General features: G+C 44.5%; 1 protein-coding gene across 1 annotated transcript; it reads right to left on the reverse strand.

Moving 5' to 3' along the window:
• Window positions 1–7,495: 7,495 nt before the first annotated feature.
• serinc2l (serine incorporator 2, like) lies at window positions 7,496–20,368 on the reverse strand. The gene is made up of 10 exons (XM_042108561.1): window positions 20,211–20,368; window positions 18,408–18,569; window positions 17,971–18,158; window positions 15,478–15,557; window positions 14,212–14,346; window positions 13,503–13,672; window positions 12,654–12,744; window positions 11,792–11,942; window positions 10,716–10,925; window positions 7,496–9,779 (listed from the first exon to the last, which is right to left on the reverse strand). The coding sequence occupies exons 1-10, from the start codon at window positions 20,247–20,249 to the stop codon at window positions 9,641–9,643; spliced, it is 1,365 nt and encodes a 454-aa protein (XP_041964495.1). The 5' UTR covers window positions 20,250–20,368; the 3' UTR covers window positions 7,496–9,640.
• Between the last annotated feature and the right edge of the window lie 3,404 nt (window positions 20,369–23,772).

Genomic DNA, 23,772 nt, shown 5'->3' on the forward strand with positions numbered 1-23,772 from the left:
TCAGGCACTGGTGCCCCGTGGTGCAGGTGGGGGGTGGGGGGGTGCAGCCTCTGCCACACAGCTGAGTAAGAGTAGGGGGCATGCTGGGTGTGACATTTAGGCCTCTCAGAGCATGGTTGGCATATTTGTATATGTGTGTTTGGTAATGTGTGCAGTGCGAGAAGTATTAGTGAAGTAGTGTGTGTGTGTGTGTGTGTGTGTGTGTGTGTGTGTGTGAGTGTGAGAGAGAGAGAGAGAGAGAGAGAGAGAGAGAGTATGCATGGGTAGGTGACTTTACAAAGTACAGTAGCTCGTCAAACAGTTGTATTTTTAATTAATGGAGTCTTGCAACTTGCACAGTTGTGGTTGTGTAACACACACTCAAAAATATTTAATCCCAAACCAGACAACACATGCACCCTGTGAACTGTGAGGAATCTTGTACATTTCCTGATTGCATCTGAAGGGATGAGACAGCCCTGATTTGGCACTGGTTCTGACTCTGCTCCAAACCTGTGCCAGATCTGCACCGGGTCCACCCCAGATATCCACCGGGTCCGCCCCAGACCACACCATTATCCGGGTTTGTTTGCGGGGTGAGTTTCTCCCCCCACAAGGGATAAGACGACCGGAGATCCTTCACTGAGAGAGAAAGAAAAAAAAGATGGAAAGAACGGGAGAGGAAAAAACAAATTGAGTGAGTGAGTGAGGGAGGGAGGGAGTGAGGGACAGAGCGGGGGAGGGAGGAAAAAAGAGAATGCGAGAGCAACAGCAGGACACACTTCAGTGTAAGCGCTCCACGCGGCGACAATATGATCCTAACAGGCTTATGTAAGCGCGCTGCCTGCATGTTCCTCTGTGAGCAGACGACGGCTGTGCTGGCTGTTATATAACTGCATTAGCTGCTCTCCTGCCTCTGGAGCCAACCGAGCCTGCTTTCAGCACGCACGCACGCACACACACACGCACACACGCGCACACACACACACACGCACGCACGCACGCACACACACACACACGCACGCACACACGCACGCACACACACGCACGCACACACGCACGCACACACGCACGCACGCACACACGCACGCACGCACACACGCACACACGCACGTGCACACACTCACACACACACTCACACATGCACACACTCACTCTCACACACACACTCACTCACACACGCACGGGCAAGCACACGCACACAGCACACACATGCACGCACAAACACAAAGACAAACACACATACACGCACGCACATAGACTCCAGGATGGAGAAGGACAGAGGGAAGCAGGGAGGGAGAGGAAACAAAGCAAAAGAGAAGGAAAGATGTTGAAAAAAACAGAGAAAGAGATCAGGAGAAATTAAAGGAGTAAGAAAAGTGTTGAAAACAGGGAGAGAGGGATAGAGCATGTAATATATATGAGGGACAATCCCAGGGAATCGGTTTAAAGGCAAGAATTATTAAGTGGTAGTCAATCCAAGATACCCTAAAAATATTTGTGAATTAAAACCTCACAACAGTTGTAACTTAATGGATAATTGCCTTTAATTTAACTCATAAAGTTCATATTTTATTTCTATGGTTCCAGTATAGAAAATAAGAAAACAGCTCCAAAGCATACACTGCCACTTTTGCTTACACACACACACACACACACACACACACACACACACACACACACAATCCTTGAACACAGACCCCTAGGCCTGCATTCAAGCATTAATTCAGGCTGTGTACCTGTGACTCCAACAGTAGCCAAAATCACACTAGTCAAAAAGTCAAACTGACCCCAGGTCAATTGCTAATGCATTCCTGGATGAAGAGGTCTGTGTGGGAGTGACCTTGGCTAACTAGGGCACGGGGTGGGCATTCGACTGGGCAGTGGAGGCATCAGCAGCCTATGACCACCCATACCCCAACCCCCCACCTCCACATAATGCCAACACCAAACCAGCTTCGTTGTGCCTCGCCAAGCCTAATTGCCAGCTAATGCTGGATAAATGTTTCCCAGTGCACATGTGCCAACCCACACCAAACTCAATTTGCCTCTCTGCTCTCACTGAATAATCCAATGTGCCCGGACTAAAAACATAATTACGCCACTGACAGTTTTTTTTTAGTCATTTGGCAATTAGAGCGAGGTTTTTGGCGGGCCTGGTGTCTAGGCCTGAACATTTAGATGAGCGGTTTCATGTGGAAGATGAAGAGGCAAGGCAGCTGGGGTTTCCACTGCCTCATTTGATGATGGAAATGGTCAGTCCTTATGTGATTTATGGCTCCAAAATCACGTTTTTTCCATCCTTATTCTGGGTTTTCTATACAAGCAAATTCTCAGAGAGAGAGAGAGAGAGAGAGAGAGAGAGAGAGAGAAATTCTGACATCCCGCTGAGCCGCTACCAAAAGGATCGCGAGGGGAAGTGGAGTTCCAAAAGCTGGGCCACCTCGGCGACTCTGAGCCCCTCATGAACGTTTGAACAAGTTCCAGCACTGCGTCTTAAAGCCGCCATTTCCGTTCGGGCCTTGATCTCATGGCTGGGTGGCTCGCTGAGGTGACAGGGGCGCTGGCAAAGTGGTGCAAGTCACTCTAATTGCACTGCCGCTAAGATGGAGCCATTTTCAGAGAGCACGGCCACCACCAAACATGGGCGGCAATTACCTATCCCACAATACACTGCATTGAATATCGATGACTCTCAAAAGGCATGGTTCACTAGAAATCCATTGCATATTATCCATTGCAAATTAAATATGTGCGTAAAATGTAATATGGAAATGATTAAAGTAGTGTTGTCTGTTGTCAAAACTTGTAATCGAAAGCATGACAGAGGAAGAGGGCATTAGACTAGCCTACTTCAGTTGTTAGTGCCGTTCTAAAGAAAGGTAGGCCTACCCTTCATTCAGAACCAAGACACTTAAAATCACATCTGGCAGTCTTTCTCAGGTGTGTGTGCTCCTTTTGTGAGACAGAAAGAAAAACTGAATACATGTGGGCGGGAGCGGGACATCATGTTACAGATGTGGGCGGGAGGGGGACTAAAAATGACGCATTAATGCGGGAGCGGGCCAGAATATTGCGGGAATGGGCGGGCGCACGCAGACCTCTACCTGGAGATTACAACTGCAATTTTTTCACTCTCTCTGTGGATCACATCAAGTATGCCTCAGTATTCAGTCTGATGTGAATCTCAGTCTCAGTCTCATGTGAATATAAACACACTGACTTCAGGCCTTTGTCAAAAACCTTCAGTTGGTGTTCAAACCATATCAAATGAATGAAAGAATTTCAGAAATACTTCATGTGAATGATTCAGTGCCCTCATGAATAAGGTTGGTGGATTTTCAAGAATGCTAGCATTCTTGAAAATCTCACATTCTTGGAGAGAGAGAGAGAAATTGACAATAGACAGACAGAGAGATTGATAGACAGACAGAGAGACAGAGACAAAGACAGAGAGAGAGATGAGAAAGAGAGAGAGAGAGAAGCAGGAAGTGTGCATCCCTGGGTGGTGGTGGTGGTGGTGGAGGAGGCCTGCGGATGGCACCGGGGCAGGGGCCGGGCAGGCAGGGCCAACCAAACCCCACTGCAGTAGCGCTGAGTCAGCCAGCAGTGTTTGGGTGGCAGCGGGCAAGACTAGTCTGTTTATGTGATTCTCCCTTGTTCATTGTTCTGGCCAGGCCAGCCTGATAGCGAGAGGGTGTGTGTACAGTATGTGTGTGTCTATGAGAGAGAGAGAGAGAGAGAGAGAGAGAGAGAGAGAGAGAGAGAGAGAGAGAGAGAGAGAGAGAGAGAGAGAGTGTATGTGTGTGTATGTGTGAATGTGGGTTGTTGGCAGGAGAAACATAGGGAATAGTAGAGGTGAAGAGAGGCAAGTGAGGGAGTGAGACAGAGGGGGTGGGGTATTCAATCAGATGCTAGTAGAGAGGGAGAGAACATCTGCATCGGAGGACCCAGGGAAGGAAGGGATGGAGAGGAAGAAGGAAGGCATTTGGTGAAAGTAGGACTGGAAGTGGGAGTTCATTTTGCATGTAGGTTTCCTTGGTTGCATGTCTGTTATTGTTGCTAATGTATATTTCATCAGTCAGACACAATGTTAATCTGAATAATGACAGCCTGAGTGGGTATGTTTTGTTTTGCAGGTAAATGGAAAAATCATTCAAAGACAGAGAGACAGAGAGGGAGATGGTAGACACATTAGAACAGATTGTTTTCAAAGCGCTTTAGGACATGGTTATTTTTACACGCCTCAAAGTACATCTGGCCAGACAGTGAAGAAATTAAGAGCAAAAGATCATGAAAAACAGACAGAAGTGAACCATGAAGGCAAGTCCTCTCTGCTTTCTCTTTTTCTGTGTGTGTGTGTGTGTGTGTGTGTGTGTGAGAGAGAGAGAGAGAATACATTTTGAGAGGAGGAGGAGGTAGGTTATACTATCCCAGATTCAGAAGTAAAAGTCTGATGTCACTGTAATGTTTTTGCCACAGCCAATGGCATTTGTATTTTATAGTGTGTGTATTCCAACCTATCAAACCAATCGACTCTCTGGGTAATTTGCTTAAAACCCAGAAACTCAAATTGCATGACAACCTCACATGAAGTCCAGTGTCCCAGCCAATATGAAGGACCTGGTTAAAGCATGGAAAGTTACCAAAGAGCATGCCATTGCAAACCCCTCTCTATACCTAAATGGCTATTTCCCTTCAGTCCTGGTCTATGTGGTTGTCTAGCTGTGGTTTGCCAGTACCACACTCATGGAACCTTGCTCCAGTTCCTGGAAGCTCTTCACTATGCTACAGTGAGCGATGTCACAATGCTGTTGAACTCTGACAGGCAAGCAGGGGAAGCGGGAGTAACGTTAGGGGTGGGGGTGGGCAAAAGTCTTGCCATCCACCACTGCACAAACTGGGCAAATTAGGCCACGCACATTATGCCAACCCATTGCTGCCAGAGAGGGAAAGCCAAAGTCAACAGACGGCCATGTGCCAGCAAGGCAAGAAAGCAAGAACAGAACTTTAGGCAGCAGGGGGGAGACTGAGAAGACTAGTGTGAAGACAAACAAAACACAAGCAAAAGAGAAGATGAACAACAAAGGAAAAGACAGACTAACAGTCAGCATCTACTCCTACATGAAGACTACATTTCTAATGATAATACCCAACATGTAGCATGAGTGCAAGGTTGCTGTATGAAGTAAAAGTGGAATCCCCAAAGCATTTGAAAGACTACAAGGACTAAAAGGTAGAAGGGCATCTGTTACAAAACATGTCATTTGATTGAAGACCTCAAAATCTAATCAAAATCATACCACCCCCCCCCCCCCCCCAACCCCAACACAGACACAAACAGACTCGTTCATGCAAGGTCAGTGCACCCAAGGGATTCCCTCTGTGTCACAACAGCTCACAGATGCAAACATTCAAGTTGCTCAAAAAAGAAGGGACTTTTGTCTTTTTTTTTAAACAGTACAATGCCTCACAAAAAGAGAACCCATCCATGAACTTTCCGTTTTAAGCTTTCACCACCCTCTGCACTGGCTAGAACTCATCGCAAACCAATAATTTTGGCCAGACTGTCCTCAACCTGGCATTAAGGGGGGGTATAAAAACAAAACTGTGAACCAGGCAACAGCCTAAAGCGGACTCTCTGGGTTCATGTGTTTGTGATTATGCCACGGTCATAACATACAGTTACTGCACACAGGCAGTGATAGCTAATTAGCTAAGTGCTGCCCCGTTAAATGTGTCTTGCCCAACACCGAATACTAAAATAAGATACGAGTCAACAGACGGATCTTTGATATTGGTGTGCAAAACGACCACACAAATAAAACAAAAACAATGATGGCCCTGTGGATACTGTTGAAATCCTTGCAGGTAATGACCAATTTGATGGCTCGGACAGCATTTGTGTGTCATCAGTGTGATAACAAGCAAATCCTGTTCTCCACGGTCTTTCTGAAATAGCTTATTTGGTGCCATGGAGGACGCTGAGGTGAAAGATAATGACACAGCCAGACCGACACAGCCTCCCCAGTCATTTTCTGGTGAGGTACGGCTGATAAACCTGCCCACAAACACACCAGGCAGAGCCTAATCAGCGAAGCCCGACAAGAGGCCACAGAACCCAACCGTGCCAGTATTTATAGGGCGGATGGGAAGGATTCCTTCAACCTTCCTTGGGGCACCTCAGTGGTCCACACCCTTCTCGAGTTATCCCCTCCCCAAACACACACATCAGTTTCCTCTGTTCTGCCAGCCTGTGGGCGCGTTCCGCTCCCTCCCCTATCCTGGTTGTCCGAGTGCCTCTTCTCAGGGGAGGAGAGAACCTGCCTTAAGAGCCGCCAGACGCTCCCCCCTGCCTCCCGCCTGTGTTCGTCTCTGCCAGCACAGGCGATGGAAAATTCTCTCCCGCTCCAGATCCGGCCAGGGAACACAGTTGTGAGCGTAGTAATTGCTTGTAAATGACTAATGGTTTTCATGCTCACAGGGCCCGCAAGGTGGGGGCTGAGGGTTGGGAGTGTGTGTGTGTGTGTGTGTGTGTGTGTGTGTGTGTGTGTGTGTGTGTGTGTTGGGGTGGGGGAGTGGGGGGTTGGCAGGAATAGCCATAGCCGAAATGTTAGATGAGGGAGTCTGGAAATACACACACATACACAGTTATTATGATGCCCGAGAAATCATTAAAAGACTCTGCTCTCCATCAGACTGCCTCAGCGTTGGGAGTTGGTATGACTAACCCCCTGCTCTCATTTTTCCACTGGCCTTAACTGGCAAGGCATTCCTCACTTTCCTGTAATACATCTGGAACAAGCCGTATGGAGCGTGCAGCAGCCTTCAGTGTGTAAGGAGTAGCCTACTAGAGATTTATATCACGGCACAGACCAAGTCCTGGATACATGGATGTATAGAAACATAATCAAGGTCAAAAGACAAGGTAAACACAAGGACCACACATTTCAGGCAATGATTAGAAATATGGTTGCAGTGCTATGCCACGGAAAGTCTAAAGTTCAATTGGTTTGAATGCTAAAATTTACTTACCTGAAATATCAAAAGCAAGGATGGCAAGGAATTATTCTAGCGTATGACATCAATGAATGCCAATCTGTTAAATCCTGGGAGACACAAACCAAAAAGGTAAAACTTCAGTGATCAACAATACATGAGATTATAGGAGCATCAGCTAAGTTAGTCTGGATACACCACTGAGACGTATCTGATCGCACCACTGACATGTTCACTATAGTCTGGCAACAGTGCTACACATGCAGCAGCCTCTCCTAGTCCTATCACAACCCCAATTATGATCTTATCATGGGAAGAACATTACTTCCACCTAGTGGACAATTGATAAAACATGTACCATACAATCTAATATAACACACTGTACACATACACCGGCCCAAACACACAAAAGGGCAGAACGAACGATCCCATATGTAGCATTTTACTCATATAGCTGCATGAACAACCCCAGTGATAATATTCAAACATAGTTTACAAAAAGGACAGTAAATGAAGATGAATTGGATGAAGTCATCTTTATTTATGCATGATTTATTATTATCAAAGAAGGCACTTGCAGCAATATCAACAACACTGTTTACGGTCATTCTAATAATCTGAACTTTACTTGCTGCTGTTGCTGACGGTTAGTGCTCACATGCTTATGAGACGTTTAGTCATGACATTGTCATTGTCACCACATTCTTCATGTAACCGAAATACTCAAGACATGCTTCTATTGCATCTCCACAGTACAGTGCTATTGGTGCTATGTTAATTGGGTTATTTTATAATGCACCTTCATATTTTCCAAACATAGTCCAATTGAACGGTGTAAACATCAATAAATCACTAATTTTCCCAATATTGTTTTCCAGCAAAACAATATTAAAAGATGATCAAGACATCATGTACATCCTTTAGAAATGTATATAGTATATAAAACATAAAGGCATCAAATGGGAAATGGCATGACTCATTATGTGAAAGATAAAAATGACATAAAAATTACATATGAATGATTCCTTATTCCTTGTTTTAATATTGTAGTGCATTGTCTCAATCTTAAATCATAAACAAAACATTAAAACAACTAACGTTATGTAATGCAATCATTTCATACCAACCATTCAATCACAAACATTTACTATAACCACCAATCACACTAAACTTCAAGACCTTAAAAACTGATTGCCTTTAAATTCGTACAATCACTTCCCTATTCACCTTTGACATCACTGCTATATACAGAGACAAAATTAGTCTGCCCTGGTAGTGCTCAAATGTACACCCAGCATGGTGTGTGGACACACACACACACACACACACACACACACACACACACACACACACACACACACACACACACACACACACACACACACACACTTTCCATGTGTCCTTTCCATGTGAAATGTGATGAAATGTTTGACTTAGAGGAGATGAAATGTAGAGCTCCCAAGATTTAAGATTGGCCTTGGCTTCTCTCTCCTCACTTGTACACACACACACACGCAGCACAAGCTGGTGTACCACTAACCCCCCACCCCGAAAACACATTCACACACCCCAGCTGTGAAAGCCTACAGCCTTTCACTGTGCTCTCTCTATCTTTAAATCTTCCCCTGTATCTGTTCTTTCTCTCCTATCTCTCCATCACCCTCTCTTCTCTCTCTCTCTCTCCTTCTCTAGCTCACCCTCTCTTCTCTCCTTCAGAGAAGCCTCCAAGTGCAGCGTGGGGGAAAGAGGGTAGGGCGTGTCATGCCAGCCTTATCTCTCTCACACACACACACACACACAGGCTCTCCATGAGGCTCTACGCTGGGGGACTGGACGGAGTGGAGGTGAAAAACACCCCTTACAAAACAGAACCCCAGGGGGACCCCAGGGGAGGTGAGGACGGGGGGCGGGGACCCCCAAAGGTCACCCCAGGGGATTTCCTATGTGCCATCATGACACAGTTAACACAGTGCTGAAATGGACAACTGACTATAAGGGAGCTAACTGAAATGCATGAAATGCTATGAGCTGCATGGGACAAAAAAAGAGATGAGATTTCTGTACAAACACACACAAAGAGAGAGAGAGAAAGAGAGAGAGAGGGAGAGAGAGAGAATGCTTCAGGTAGTTGGTTAGGTCTAGTTAGCAGCAGTTGTTGAATGCATATTTGTGTAGTAACGTGGCTATTGTGTAGTACCAGTGTCTAAAGCTTCCTGTTATCTATGAAGACAGTAATTGCAAGCTCAGTAACACCTCTGAAAGAGGTAATAAAAAAGAGATTATAATGTTCCAGTAAAACAAAAACTTTTCAGCACCTGTGCACCATAAATTAATAACAGAAAAGTCTGCTACAAACAATCAATGTTCTCAAGGGGCCTACACATTCTCCAGGTGTAGAAAATAAACGGGACAATACTTATGATACCAACTCCAATAACTGGGGATGAAATGCTTCATATTTCATACTGACACATCTTTCCTGGATTACTGCCAGTAAGAAGAAAAAAAAATACAAAAAAATAAACCTTTTACATCCCTTAAGTTGGTGGCTTTGGGCACAGACTGTTAATAATATAACATTGAGTAAGAGAGGAGGTGTCACAGTTCCACATCCACACACACACACACACACAAACACAAACAGAGTGAGTAAGTGTGTTGCTCAGCTGAAGTCGCGGTCGGGGAGGATCAGCGGGGCGATGAGCGTCCACAGGTAGAGGCCGAGGCCCAGCCAGCTAGAGCAGATCTTCACCCACACGGCCGGCATGCTGCTCTGCATCACGTGGGTCTTCGTGTCCGGACTGAGAGAGAGAGAGAGAGAGAAAGAAAGAGAGAGAGATCAAGTTAGAAGATAGAAGGGTGAGGGGGCAGAGGGAGATGGAGATGGGGGGTGGGTGACAGACAGAAACAGAGAGAGTGATAGAAAGACGGATGAGGACGGGTACAGAGAGAGAGTGGAAAAGAGAGATGAGAGGGTGACAAATGGAGAAGAGGGAAAAGATTTGAAATCAAAGACAAGAAATGCAAAAGGGAGCGTTAGGAGGGCAGTGAGAATGTTAAAGGAACAGAGAGAAAGCAAGGAGGAAGTGCAAGATGAAATAGCTCAAAGAGAGAGAAGCAGAGTGCGAAAAGCCAAAGGGTGCGTAAATGACAGTTGCAGGAGAAAGGAGAGAAATGAATAAACAGAAGGTGAAAAGGGGCTCTGTACAGTGCAAGTCACATCTTGAAGACTTGTCAGTTCCAATGTTTGGTCTGGGAATGTTATGTTGCTTTGACAACGTCCCAAACATAGCAACGAAATTAACGCAAACACAGCAACTGGGACGAAAAACAACTGTTACCCACAAACCATCTTTGAGACAAAAGGTTGAATGAGGGAAAGCAGTAAAAACGCAGAGTGACGGAACTCCACAGAGAAAATCAAGAGACAGATACACGGAAAAATAATCCAAAAACTGATGTAATCCGTGACCAACAACCTTGATACAATCCAAGCCATGAATTTTGTGATCCTTTGCACCCCTACGATCTATCTATCAATCAATTCATCTATCTATCTATCTATCTATCTATCTATCTATCCTCTTTCTCTGTCCTATTTGGCCATGCATTTTGTGATCCAATGCAATATATCTATCTTTCTATCCATCATTCTATCTCTGTATCTATCATACTATCGATCTCTCTCGTCCTTTTTCTCTTTCATACTCTTTCTCAGTGTCCTATTTGGTGCTCACCTGTACCAGTTGGTGAGGGTCATCATGATGTAGAGGGAGGCGAGGCAGAGGTGGAAGTGGAAGAAGGAGTAGTTGTAGGTGACGGCCTCCTCCTCGTTGTCCACAGCACGCATCAGGCCGTCCTCGCCGACCTCCCCCTTGCCGCCTGAGTCCCGTCCCTCCTCCGTCTGCATCAGCTTATTGACCTGAGCGTTGCTCGACGAACGGATGCTGCAGAAACACACACACATAAAGGCATATGCAAGCAAACACACACACACACACACACGACAGAGGTGAATGGTCAGGATGTTTATAACCAACATGGAAGCATCCTTCAGAACCAACAGGTCAGCAATCCTTTTGGCTTGGTTTCAAGTTGCCACAATGACCTACAACACGCTTGCTGATGCATTTTTTGGTAGGAGCCTGCATGCACACAAATGTGTATGTGAGTTCGTGGACTCAGTAGTGTGAGTGGTGAGTGTGGCTATGTTTATGGTGATGGTTTGCCTGTGTACGCATAATAACCTTTGTGTACTTGGGTTAAAGAGGGTATGTGTGGACAGTAGCCCTTGTGTGCTTGGGTTAAAGAGGGTATGTGTGGACAGTAGCCCTTGTGTGCTTGGGTTAAAGAGGGTATGTGTGGACAGTAGCCCTTGTGTGCTTGGGTTAAAGAAGGTATGTGTGGACAGTAGTCCTTGTGTGCTTGGGTTAAAGAGGGTATGTGTGGACAGTAGCCCTTGTGTGCTTGGGTTAAAGAGGGTATGTGTGGACAGTAGTCCTTGTGTGCTTGGGTTAAAGAGGGTATGTGTGGACAGTAGCCCTTGTGTGCTTGGGTTAAAGAGGGTATGTGTGGACAGTAGTCCTTGTGTGCTTGGGTTAAAGAGGGTATGTGTGGACAGTAGTCCTTGTGTGCTTGGGTTAAAGAGGGTATGTGTGGACAGTAGCCTTTGTGTGCTTGCATAGGGTTACGGGTGTGTTTTGTCCAGTCTGTCCTCATGCCCCTCTCATCAAAGGTGTGTGTGTTTCCCACTGAATGTGTGCAGTACAGGAGTGGACAGGGCTATGTAGCTAGGCAGCGGCTGAGGGCTCACCTTGCGTAGAGTGTGCAGAAGAGGAAGATGACCAGTCCCACGATGCCCTGCGCGTCCCACCACTGCACCTGTCCTGGGGCACTGGTGGGGAGGGGCTCAGTGGCGCTCACATTAGAGACCAGACTCAGCAGGCTAGGGTTGCACTCACGGTCTGAGAAACACACGCACACACACACACACACACACACAGCTCAGGCACTATGCATCTATCCACTACACCAATGGTGCTATAAAAAGATGTAAATGCAATTAACTGATCAATTTGTTTGTGTTTGTAATTCTTTTCTTTTCAATTAGACATTTTGATTATTCTATGTCAGAAAATCAACTGTATCAATGAAATATGAATCCAAGTTGAATGACAACATGTACTATACTGTACTCTGTGCTGGAAGAAAAAAAAAAACCTCAAAAAGAGTTAAGTGGCACAATGCTACATTACCTTTGGCCTAATAAAAAACACAAATGTCACATACAACCATGAGCGTTCCTACCAATCAGGTACATCACACAGTGAGACCTTGAAAATCAGCAAAAATGCATGTCAGATATAATTTCAGCAAATTAAAATAAAACTGCTGAGCAAACTGACAATTTTTCAAGGTCGCTGTGCACAAATAACACAAACATCACAAGACAACTATCCACATGATTTGACAGCGCAAGCACGTGTTGTACAAGCTGTAGACGGTCATAAAAGCAAGAAGCCTACTGTGTACACACACTGACCACTTACCAGACTGGTATGAGCGACTGGAGTGAGTTTAAATGAGAGAGATGGAGAAGAGAGAGGATGAAGAAGTGGTAAAGAAGGGTTGTGTGAGGCAGAAGAGGAAGGTGGGAGGGGAGAGAGACTACTCACTTGGATTGTTGGTCATGGCCGACCAGGTGACGTACATGGTGTAGAGGGTGATGATGGAAGACTGGAGGAGGCCGCTCTGGGGGGAACTGTCCTGTTGAACACACACACACACACACACACACACACACACACACACACACACACACACACACACACACACACACACACTGAGTAGGAGCAAAGTGCACAAATGCTGGTCAATCAATCCTGTTTTAGTGTGCAGACACATGACCTATATTGTCTTTGATCATTCACCTTTTGTCCTTTCACTTCATAGTGAACACAGATCTATATCAAAGAGGGTTGAAGCAGTATCACGTTTCTATACGTTTTCTACATCCGTCCCAAAATGTCTACTGCCAAATTAAATGTATTTATTTTTTATATTCAAATGTACAATTAGTCCTGTATGCGTCTCCACAGTGACAACATAGACACTGACTGTGACCTCTGCTGATCCACCCGCTCAGTGGTGTCTGGAAGAGGGAGCCGTACTGGTGGCCACAGTAAGGAATCTGAGCTGACCCCCCCATTACTACTGACCATAATAATACCACTTAGCTAAAGGGAAGATAAATAAACAAGAGAAAAGAAAATAAACAAGTTTTAATATCGAAACAAGGCTATGGTTCCTCACAGAATAGCATTGCATAAACAAACATGTGCGTTCCACAAAATACATTGAGCTAATGGTAACATGGAGGGGGGGGGGGGGGATCTAATTCATTTTCATTTCAAAGTACCTGTGTTGGTTTTGAACGTTTCAACCTGAAATCCTCTAGGATCAGAATGAAAGGGTCTATATGAAGCATGGGCTGTAAGGCAAAGAGCAGACTCCAGAGGGACTACCTGAACTTTGGGCAGGATGGAGATGACAGACACAACGATGCTGAAGATGAGGTTGAGGCTGATGAAGACTTTGTGCTCCGTGCAGTCGTCCGGCTTGGTGTAGTACACATAGAACAGGACCACGGCAGCGAAAGACAGCGCGTAGTGGAGCACAGTGAAGATGAGAAGACCTGCAGAAGAGAAGAGAGACCCAGGGATGAACAGTAATTGCGTTTGGCCTCCCCCTCCTCTTGCAGAATGAGCAGCAGAGATCAAAATGCCTTTAGGTTTACTTGAAGCTCAGTTCAAAATTGCAGCTACAGTGAGACTGCCTGGAAGGCCAAAACAATGATTTACAGCTGATTGTTTTGGCAGGGAAAAAATATCAAGCTAAGGGTGTATATGAGAGAGATACTGGTGAAATGTGTTGGAGAGTAGGAATTAAAGCTTTTCAATTTGTTTCACAACTGAATTCCTATGAAGGATGCAGGAATTGGGACGGTGAGGTAATTAATTAACATCTGTTTTTCCTACTTTGATTTACACCCAGAAAACTGTTGGTTCAAAGTACCCAACGTAAAATCTGCTTGAGCCAATGGGAATTTCATGAAAAACACGTCATGGAAAACTGCAGTCTCTAGATCTGAGATCTATCCAGTAAACGGCATCCAGTCATTGATAAACGATACCTGCATACCAGCCCTAGTCACCAGTCATCGATAAACCATACCTGCATACCAGCCTTTGCCACCCTCCTCTGCATTGCGCACCCAGATCTCGTTCCAGGAGTGAGCGAAGTCTATGAGCAGGATCAGCTGAATGAGAATGAACATGAAGGAGCCCACGATGCCAAAGTAGAACCACACTGCACGGCCACAGAGAGAGAGAGAGAGAGAGAGAGAGAGAGAGAGAGAGAGAGAGAGAGAGAGAGAGAGAGAGAGAGAGAGAGAGGGAGAGGGAGAGAGAGAGGGTGAGAGAGAGAGTGAAAGAGAGAGAGCGAGAGAGGGAGATAAGAGGATATACTGTAAATAAGTAAAATTACAGGAAATTCCTTTTTAACTACATATGGACTTTCTTTAGTCATTCTTCAAATGTTGACTTTTAACTGTATTCGTTTTAAATTAGATAATGTTTTTTTTTTATCATTGTAAATGATACACAGAGCGAATAGGGGAAAAGTTCAATGGCTCTAAGGATTCTAAGGAGTTGGGTGAGGTTTAGTTTCTTCACAGTCCTCTATGAAAAGCTTCCATGTGACAGCTGGATTCAACACGTTTGTTTTGTAAAATACAAAAGAATAGGGAGAACAATATGATGTCCTATTTCTGCTGCAGCTTTCTTCATGCATTACACAACAGCTTCTATTAAAAACACACATTAAAAAGAAATTACACCTCCTTTTTTATAACAAGGAAATGAAGACTTGCAAATAATTCAATTATGTCGCCCCCATTGTGAAGTAAGTGCGTTATTACAGAGATCTCTCCAGTGGGGACTTATGTAATCATATTGCAATCTCAAACTATTTTTGTACACCGTATTCATGGAAGGAGAACAAAATAGCCCTTATTTCAACTTGAGCTTGTAAATGTATGCTTTGGAAAATCCATTAAAAATGAATGCTTTCATTACCTTGCAGTGGCATATATTCCACTATGAATCGCCTGTTCCTGTGATCATTAATCTTGGGCTGTGGACTATAAGTTCCTGGTACCCAAGCAGTCTCTTGTTATTCATTTACTAAGCCGGGAGAAGAACCTACCTAAATAAATGTTACCCTTATTTTTTTGACTACTCTGAAAAGTTGTAGCCTAGTTCGGCTGGCATCCAGTAGAAAAGTTGGTTTTGTGTTGTGTCATTTTTGGTTTCACTGAAATTGTTGGTCTCCCAACACATCGTTGTTATAAGGCTTCAAAACAAACATTGAAAATTGTTAAACGACTGGCTTAAACATAAAAGAAAAACCTGAGCCTGAGCTCTGTTTAAGGTTCTGTACCATTGTGGAAGGTTCCATCAGGGATGAAAAAAGCCCCCACAGTGATTCCGATCAGGATCAGGAATTTAAAGAACCAGAATCTGTAAAGGTTAAAAAAAAAAAACATCTTATTTAATGAGGCAACACATCAGGGTTTAAGATTATTTGTTCCTGGTGCATAGATGTATGGTAAAATTTACTGACAACCATCACAGTATTGTTAAACTGAAAGCCTAGCTCTAGCCAAGATTCTTCTAATCTATCCTCATATTGTGTTGGTTACACTTGTTGGGCCCTATTTTGGCGATCATAAACGGATGGCTAGAAGCGTAAAGTTTATAGACATTAAAGTGCCCATATTATGAAAAAATCACTTTTAAGTATAGACCTATATAATAGACCTATTTTAACTTGTTGAAAAATAGTCATAATATGGGCACTTTAAAGGGAATGACAGATGTCATTTTCATTGGTTTAAAGGATGTTACGCCCAAAACACACCCATGACTGATTAAGAAACATACTGTAAGAACAACCTTTTTGCGCCGCAGCGTTTGATCACAAAATCGCTCCATTAAATTAGTGAATGTGGACTGGCCACGCCTTTAAAGTGCCCATATTATGACTATTTTTCAACAAGTTAAAATAGGTCTATGAGTTCCAGAAAACATGTTTCTGAAGTTGTTTGCTGGAAATAGCTTGTAGGAAAAGATTTTTACCTACCTCTATTACACTCTTTTTCAGTCCCTGTCAAAGTGCGCTGTTTTTTGCTGCTCATTACATATTAATGAGCTGCTGCTCACTTACCCACGCCCCACTCCATTAACTGTTACCAGGGTCATTCGTGCCAAATCAATAAATGCCTCCAGCCTAGCCTGACCATCTTGGCTTTGCTTCATACTTTGTCAATAATGCTAAATATTACCCAACAACTACTGTGCAAAGGTTTAAGCTTGTATCTACATTATTTTCTGAGATATGTAGGCTTAAAAAAACAGTTGAACTTGTAGGCTTGGTGTGGAGAGGTGGGGTGTTGATTATGCAACGTCTGAAACACGCCAATTCAAAATCCCCTAACATCTACTACACCTTCGTTTTACATAATATACCCGTAGCTAACACTTAGCCTACCATAATCTCTATGTAAAACGGTTAGCTTGCTAGCTAGCTATCTAACGGTGGAACTTCAGCAGCCTACAACATAAGCTTAGCTATCTCACCTAGTTGTAGGAAATATGTAAGTGATGGAATTAGAATGAATCCCATGAACAAACAGATAACTCTTACACCAACCTTATTTTGTGCCTTTTATTCACGTTTGTTCAACGATTTAGTAAGTATAAATCCTTTTCCCTGCCCACTTCGATGCAGTTCCATAGGTTTCCATTATATTCACGTAACGTAATTGCCCTATGAAGGAGGTGAAGGGTGGGAATATTGAAATGTTTCGGCTTGTGACGTCAAAAGCCTTGCCGATTTTGACCAGCTCACCCTGGAGGCTGAAGGCAGGATACATCCAAAAACCCTTATCTCACTCAAAACAGCATGGGTATTTTTTTTCCCAAGTTTGTATGCGTCTGAAAGCACCAGAGACACACAATAACACATCAAATCCCAGAAAAAGTGACTTTTTCATAATATGGGCACTTTATCAGCAAGTAATGCAACTTCAAACAGCGCATCGGTATTTTGATAGGCAGCGGCGCATTTGAAGGAATCTGCTTGCATACGAGACCGTATGGAACAGGGATTCCCCTAAACCTTGCTTTACTAAAACCTGTTTTTGTGACTAGTAAAGTATAGCCTACATGCATCCGCCATGGTCTCATGGTCAAAACAGTACTACACAGTTAATTACGTTCACTATCGTTACCATCGAAAACACTGAAATCCTAAGGATATTTATGCTGCAGTATGCAGGAGTTGCTGCTTACATCTTGTGACAGTGCGTCCTCAGCTGTGCTTATGTGCCTTTCGCTATAGACCCGGTTTTTCTTGGTCAGTGGCATAATGATTTTTAGAGGGTGTAAGATAGCAATTTTTAGATCATGCACCAGATCACACCTTATATCATAACTGCCACACCCCTGGGCGCAAGGTTTAATAAAAGTGCAGCACATGGCGAAAACTTCCTGACCTTATTAGGTGTAAGATAAAAAATAAGCCTTGCGTCGCGCTTTGTGCCACCGGGTGCACGATAGAGCCTGTTGTGTTTGTGGTCAGACTTGACCGGCCAAACATAAATGTTTGACAGAAATTATGTTTTTGTACAGACTTGATATTGATTCAAACCTTTCTAAAGATGCAATCAAATGTCTTATTTATAATTTGTATATCTACTCTACTTTTAATAAAGTTGTACTACTTGGTTTTATTCAAAATAAGGGACGAAATAACTAAATATTATTAAATTTAATAATATTTTCACATGGACACAACTAACGCAGCTCAGTAGTGTCTCAATGTGTCTCAATGTGAGTGGTGCAGTGAGGACTGTGCAGGCCATGCACTTACCCATTCTGAAAGGCAGCACGGGGGTCTTTGCTGCTGCGCACCCGGATCATGAGCACAGAGAAGAAGAAGAAAAAGCAAGCCATGGCAAAGCACATCCGGTACACTGACTTATAGCCCACGATCACGTCACAGTTGACCTGATTCTCTAGACCCGGTATAGAGGTGCCTCCTTGACAAAAACCTGGAATCTGTGAAGGAGAAAATCATGAGGTTTCCAGGCTATTAAACACATTGCAAGTAATTAAACATAACATAAAGTCAAAAAACAACAACAAGGGTAGACTAGGGTTATCTGAGAGAAAACACCCTCTTACACATGCACACAATCATGCACGCGAACACGTACACACACACGCACCCACACACCCACCCACACATGTGCACACACACGCACACAAAAAGAGGAAGTGGGGGAGAGGAGAGGAGAGGATGCCAACCTTCTGCAGCTCTGTCTCCATGCCAGGCAGGATCATGATGATGGAGACGAGTGTGCCCAGGAGTAGGAAAAAGGAGAAGACCAGCCGTGTGATGGTGGAGCTGTTGGAGGAGGGGCAGCATCCGCACAGCAGGCACGGCGCCGAGCCACACAGACACGAGGCCTACAGCCACAACAGAAGGGGACAGGGATGGGACAGACGCGTGAGACAGGAGGACAGCACAAGGCAGGGAGAGGTTAAAGCATAGACGAGACAGCAAGAGACAGAAGGGTGAGGATTGAGCCGAGGGGTAAAGACAGGCAGGAGGATAGACAGAGATAGAGACATGGAAGAATAGAACAGAAAGATCAGACCGAAGGGGGACTTATCTGATATTGCCTCTCAATAATCACTGAATAGTGCCATTATGCTGAATCTGACCGCCTAGACATTTCACTGAGATGAACATTAAATCATCACCATCATGACAACACATATTTTCACAGAATTTTCTTGACAATGATGAGCCATAGGTTTATCATCAGCACCCTTTGCAAGTTCTCGCTAAACAATGTGTATGAAAGACCTTAGGCAGGCTAAGTTGTTTGGGGTAATTGGCAACAAGCAACTGAACTTCCTGTTTTTGACATTCATGATCTAGATATTAAAATATTTCCTGTTTGGCCATGTTCCTGTTTTGTGAACACAGATGGAACATGCCAACAATCGTGCCTGCTTGTGATCTGGAAAAGAATGAGAGGCTGTGGGAAAACTAAGCGGGCTACCATATGACTTTGGGGGGCTCAACACACTACTGTGACATTAGGCTTTCCATGATACAGTTGTTACTTATAAACAAAATGGCTATAATTGCTACCTATTGCTTGCATATCTAAATTAGGCTCAAATGATTAAAATCAAGGAGGGAGGCTAGTATAAATATAAAAAATACTGAAATAGGCTAATGAGTTTAGATCTGTGTTAAATTCTTAGATTGCTTTAACAGTACAAACAGTAAAGTGCATAGACATTGCTGTCCAAATCATGAGGAAGGAAGCGAGAAAGATCCAGTACATCCACATAGCCGTCACAGCCATGAGAAGTGACAGGTCCACATATCCTCTGCCTGTCAATACCCGCCACTGTTGGCTCGCCGTTTTCCATATGCAAAACTCATAAGCTACCCATGTGTAAACATAATAACCACGTAAACGGGAAGTGACGTCTAACTTGCAAAAATTAGATATTTGAAGTTGTTTGTTAACTGTGTTATGATGGTATGACGATGGGATATCTATATATATATATATATATATATGAGCACTACAACCTTAAAAATAAATTTGCACGTCAATCTAGGAAGTTGTTTATGTGGTGCTAGCCTGCATTTTAGTCGATGAGCTTGTGTTTATCTAGAAGCTTGTTACTGAATCTGGTTTATTGTCGGTAGCTAAGGTTTTATTATCCACTCATCGGAATTTTAATGAAACAGTATTTTTATAGTCGAGGTTAACATAAACGAACAACAAATACCGTTTACGTAGTTAACCAAACGCTAACGTTAACGTTATCTCAATAACGTGAGTATCCATCAAACTCATCAAGGTTCACATCGACAGCCTGGAATTAGGTTAGCATCAGATGTAGTAACGTTGTTATTTTCACGTAAAAAATGAAACCACAACAACGTGGACGATCAACTAGCAACCTTGTAAGCTAAATCTGACTAGCTAATAGTTAGCCTTGTGGTGGTTAGTTAACGTTAGCCATCTGCAACCATGCGAAATGACCAACGTAATTAGATACATTATAATTGAGACTTACACAGCTGGCAAGTGAACATAAAGCCATACACGCCCCCATCTTCTAACAGATTCGACCACTGTCTTAAATCGGGAAACAATCGGTCACCGACCGTCAGGTGTCTGACTTGTTTGACACTATGCCAGTTCCTGTATCACCGTGAGAGCATGAGATAGCTCACAGTCATGTGACTTGAAAGGACGTCATCAAGGCATTTTCAGACTATCATATTACTGATCTCAGTACAGACAAGTAGGCTATGTTAGGCTATATCACACCGTTTTAAATAAGTGTAGTTGCATTTCTCATGGCTACCTAAAAAGTTGTGACATGTAGCACAGAATGGCGATGGTAAATAGTTTTTTTAATACTGTAACTGTCGGCAAAATTGCAGGGAGGGCATTACAGCGCCCTCAGCTGGAAGAAGAAAAAGAAGAAGAGCATGATGATGAGGAGAAGGATGAAGAGAACACGATGAGGATGACATTATGCCTTCTATGCCATGCCACAGCACAGCAAGTAGGCTAGCCTGTAAGTAGACCAACAACATGACCCATTTCTTATTCCTTCATCATAAACATAGTTCAGTTTTTTACTGTCCAGCCTACATAAGGACTAAGATAGAAAACTATAACTTAAGGTCTAAGATAGAACTATAAGATTACTCAACATCCCCTGTCTTCTTCTTCTTCTTTGCCCACTGGACTGAACTTCTTGATACAGGCTGCTATAAGCAATTACCACAAACATTGTTCTAATGCAAAAGTATCTTATCTTACCTTCTTACCTCCGTCTTTTTTGCCTCTTATAGACTTAATGTCAGACTAGTTCGTATTGTATATAGGCCTACCAGGGGCCCAAGGGGTCAGGGGGCCCTGAAGCCCAAGCCATTGCATGGAATCATTGCCTCAATATCAACACATCAGGATGTAGGTTATGAATCTGATTGAATTAAAGTATTGGCCATCCCCAAAATGCACCAGAATACAGGAAATCACATCAAACAAATTAAAAATTTGCGACAATTAGTGGGGGGCCCTTAATACATTTGGGCCCAGGGGCCCGAAAGTTCATAATACGTCCATGATTGTCATTAATAATAATCTCTCTCTCTCTCTCTCTCTATCTCTCTCTCTCTCTCTCTATGTATCTACACTATAGTCCTGGTTCCAGCGCCGACGAGAGAGGCAGCCTGTCGAGGTAGCTCTGTGTCTTTGTGTTTTTCTTACCGTCAGGAAACTGTATGCTGTAAGGATGTGGAGTTACTAGCGGTCAGTCCACGACCATACTACATGCCGAGGGAGTTCTCGCACGCACCTTGTTTGTGTCTACGTTCCGCCTCAAGCCCTCTTTTCCTCAAGTTTGTTGACTGCCCAACTAGGAAAAACAGGATAATAGATCTCATGTATGCAAACGTGAGGGATGCTTACAGTGCCACCCCCCTTCCCCCACTGGGGAAGTCAGACCATAACCTCATTCATCTTCAGCCAATGTACAAGCCAAAAGTTCAGAGGCTACCAGTTGCCACGCGCACCTTCAGGAAGTGGACACCAGAAGCGGATGAGGCTTTGAGGGACTGCTTTGAGTCCACTGACTGGAGTGTGCTACTAAATGGAGAGGACTTAGAGGAGGTCACATTGCACATTGCACTACTGACTATCTGAACTTCTGTATGGACATTGTTGTTCCCACAAGGACTGTACGCTGCTATCCAAATAACAAGCCTTGGATAACCAGTAATGTCAAGACCCTTCACAATAGGAAAAAGATGGTGTTTAAGGAGGGGGGCATGGCAGAGCTGAGGCGAGTACAGGGGGAACTCAAGAATAAGATGAAAGAGGCTAAGGAGGACTACTAGGAAGATGGAACAGAAGCTGCAAGATAACAACATGAAGGAGGTGTGGGACTGTATGAAATCTATCACTGGCCTTAAGAAGAGCAGCAGCTCTGTGGAGGGAGACCTGGACAGGGCGAACCAGCAGAACCACTTTTACAACAGGTTCGATTGCCCATCCCCCAGCCCCCACCCCACCTCATTACCAATGCAACACTCACCCCCACCATCACTGGATATTGCACCCCTCCCCCACATCGCGACCACGAACAATGAGGTGACAACGACCTCAGTCAACAGACATCAGACACACAGACCCCAGATGCTGCCCCCCTCCCCTTCCCCCCTCCATCATCACTGCGGATCAGGCTATCGCACCTCTCCCCCACATGGTGACCACAAGTAGTGCGGCAACAATGGCTTCAGCCAACGGCCATCAGTCTCTAGCCACACGACAACCCTCTCAGAAGCACCCCTCCTCCTCCTCACCCTCCACTCCCCTCATCCCCCCCATCATTACAGCTGATCAAGTAAGTTATCTTTTAAAAAAACTCCATCCTCGTAAGGCAGCCGGGCCTGACAGACTGTGTCCAAGGCTGCTCAAGGCCTGTGCTGCTTAACTGGGGGAGCCACTGAAGCACATCTTCAACTGGAGTCTACGTCTCGGACAAGTTCCAACACTTTGGAAGACATCATGTCTCACCCCCGTCCCCAAGAAACCACACCCCAGTGAGCTTAATGACTTCAGGCCTGTCGCTCTAACATCACATGTGATGAAAACAATGGAGCGACTGGTCTTAGGTATGCTCAGACCCCAGGTACGCCATGCACTTGACCCGTTACAGTTTGCATACCAGGAAAAAGTGGGCGTTGACGATGCAATCACTTATCTTTTACACAGGACACAATCTCACCTAGACAAGGGGAAAAGTGCTGTGAGAATCATGTTCTTTGATTTCTCAAGTGCTTTTACCACCATCCAACCCCTCAGACTGGGAGACAAGCTCTTGCAGATGGGTGTGGACGCTCACCTGGTAACCTGGATTACAGATTACCTGACCGAGCGACCACAGTTTGTCAGACTGAAGAACTGTCTCTCTGACACTGTGATCAGCAGCACCGGAGCGCCACAGGGAACTGTGCTCTCTCCAGTCCTATTCACCCTGTACACATCTGACTTCTGCTACAACACCGAGTCATGCCACATGCAGAAGTTTTCTGATGATACTGCAATTGTGGGGTGTATCAGGGACGAGCAAGAGGAGGAGTACAGGAGCCTGGTGGAGGACTTTGTGCAGTGGTGCAAACTCAATCACCTTCAACTCAACACTTCAAAGACCAAGGAGATGGTGGTGGATTTCCACAGGTCTAAGCCCGCTCTGCTACCAGTCTCCATTGATGGGGTCAATGTGGATGTGGTAAGCACCTACAAGTATCTGGGTCTCCACCTGGACAATAAAATGGACTGGTCAGCCAACACTGATGCTCTCTACAAGAAAGGACAGAGCAGGCTGTACTTCCTGAGGAGGCTGCGGCCCTTCAATGTGTGCAGCAAGCTCCTCAGGATGTTCTACCAGTCTGTTGTGGCCAGCGCCCTCTTCTATGCAGTGGTATGCTGGGGAGGAAGCACAAAGAAGAAGGATGCTGGGCGACTTGACAGGCTGGTAAGGAAGGCTGGCTCTGTAGCGGGAGCTGAACTGGAGTGCATCACTTCAATATCTGACAAAAGGACCCTAAACAAACTGATCA

The sequence above is a fragment of the Alosa sapidissima genome, chromosome 10 (genome assembly GCF_018492685.1).
Source record: "Alosa sapidissima isolate fAloSap1 chromosome 10, fAloSap1.pri, whole genome shotgun sequence".
Lineage (NCBI taxonomy): Eukaryota > Metazoa > Chordata > Actinopteri > Clupeiformes > Clupeidae > Alosa > Alosa sapidissima.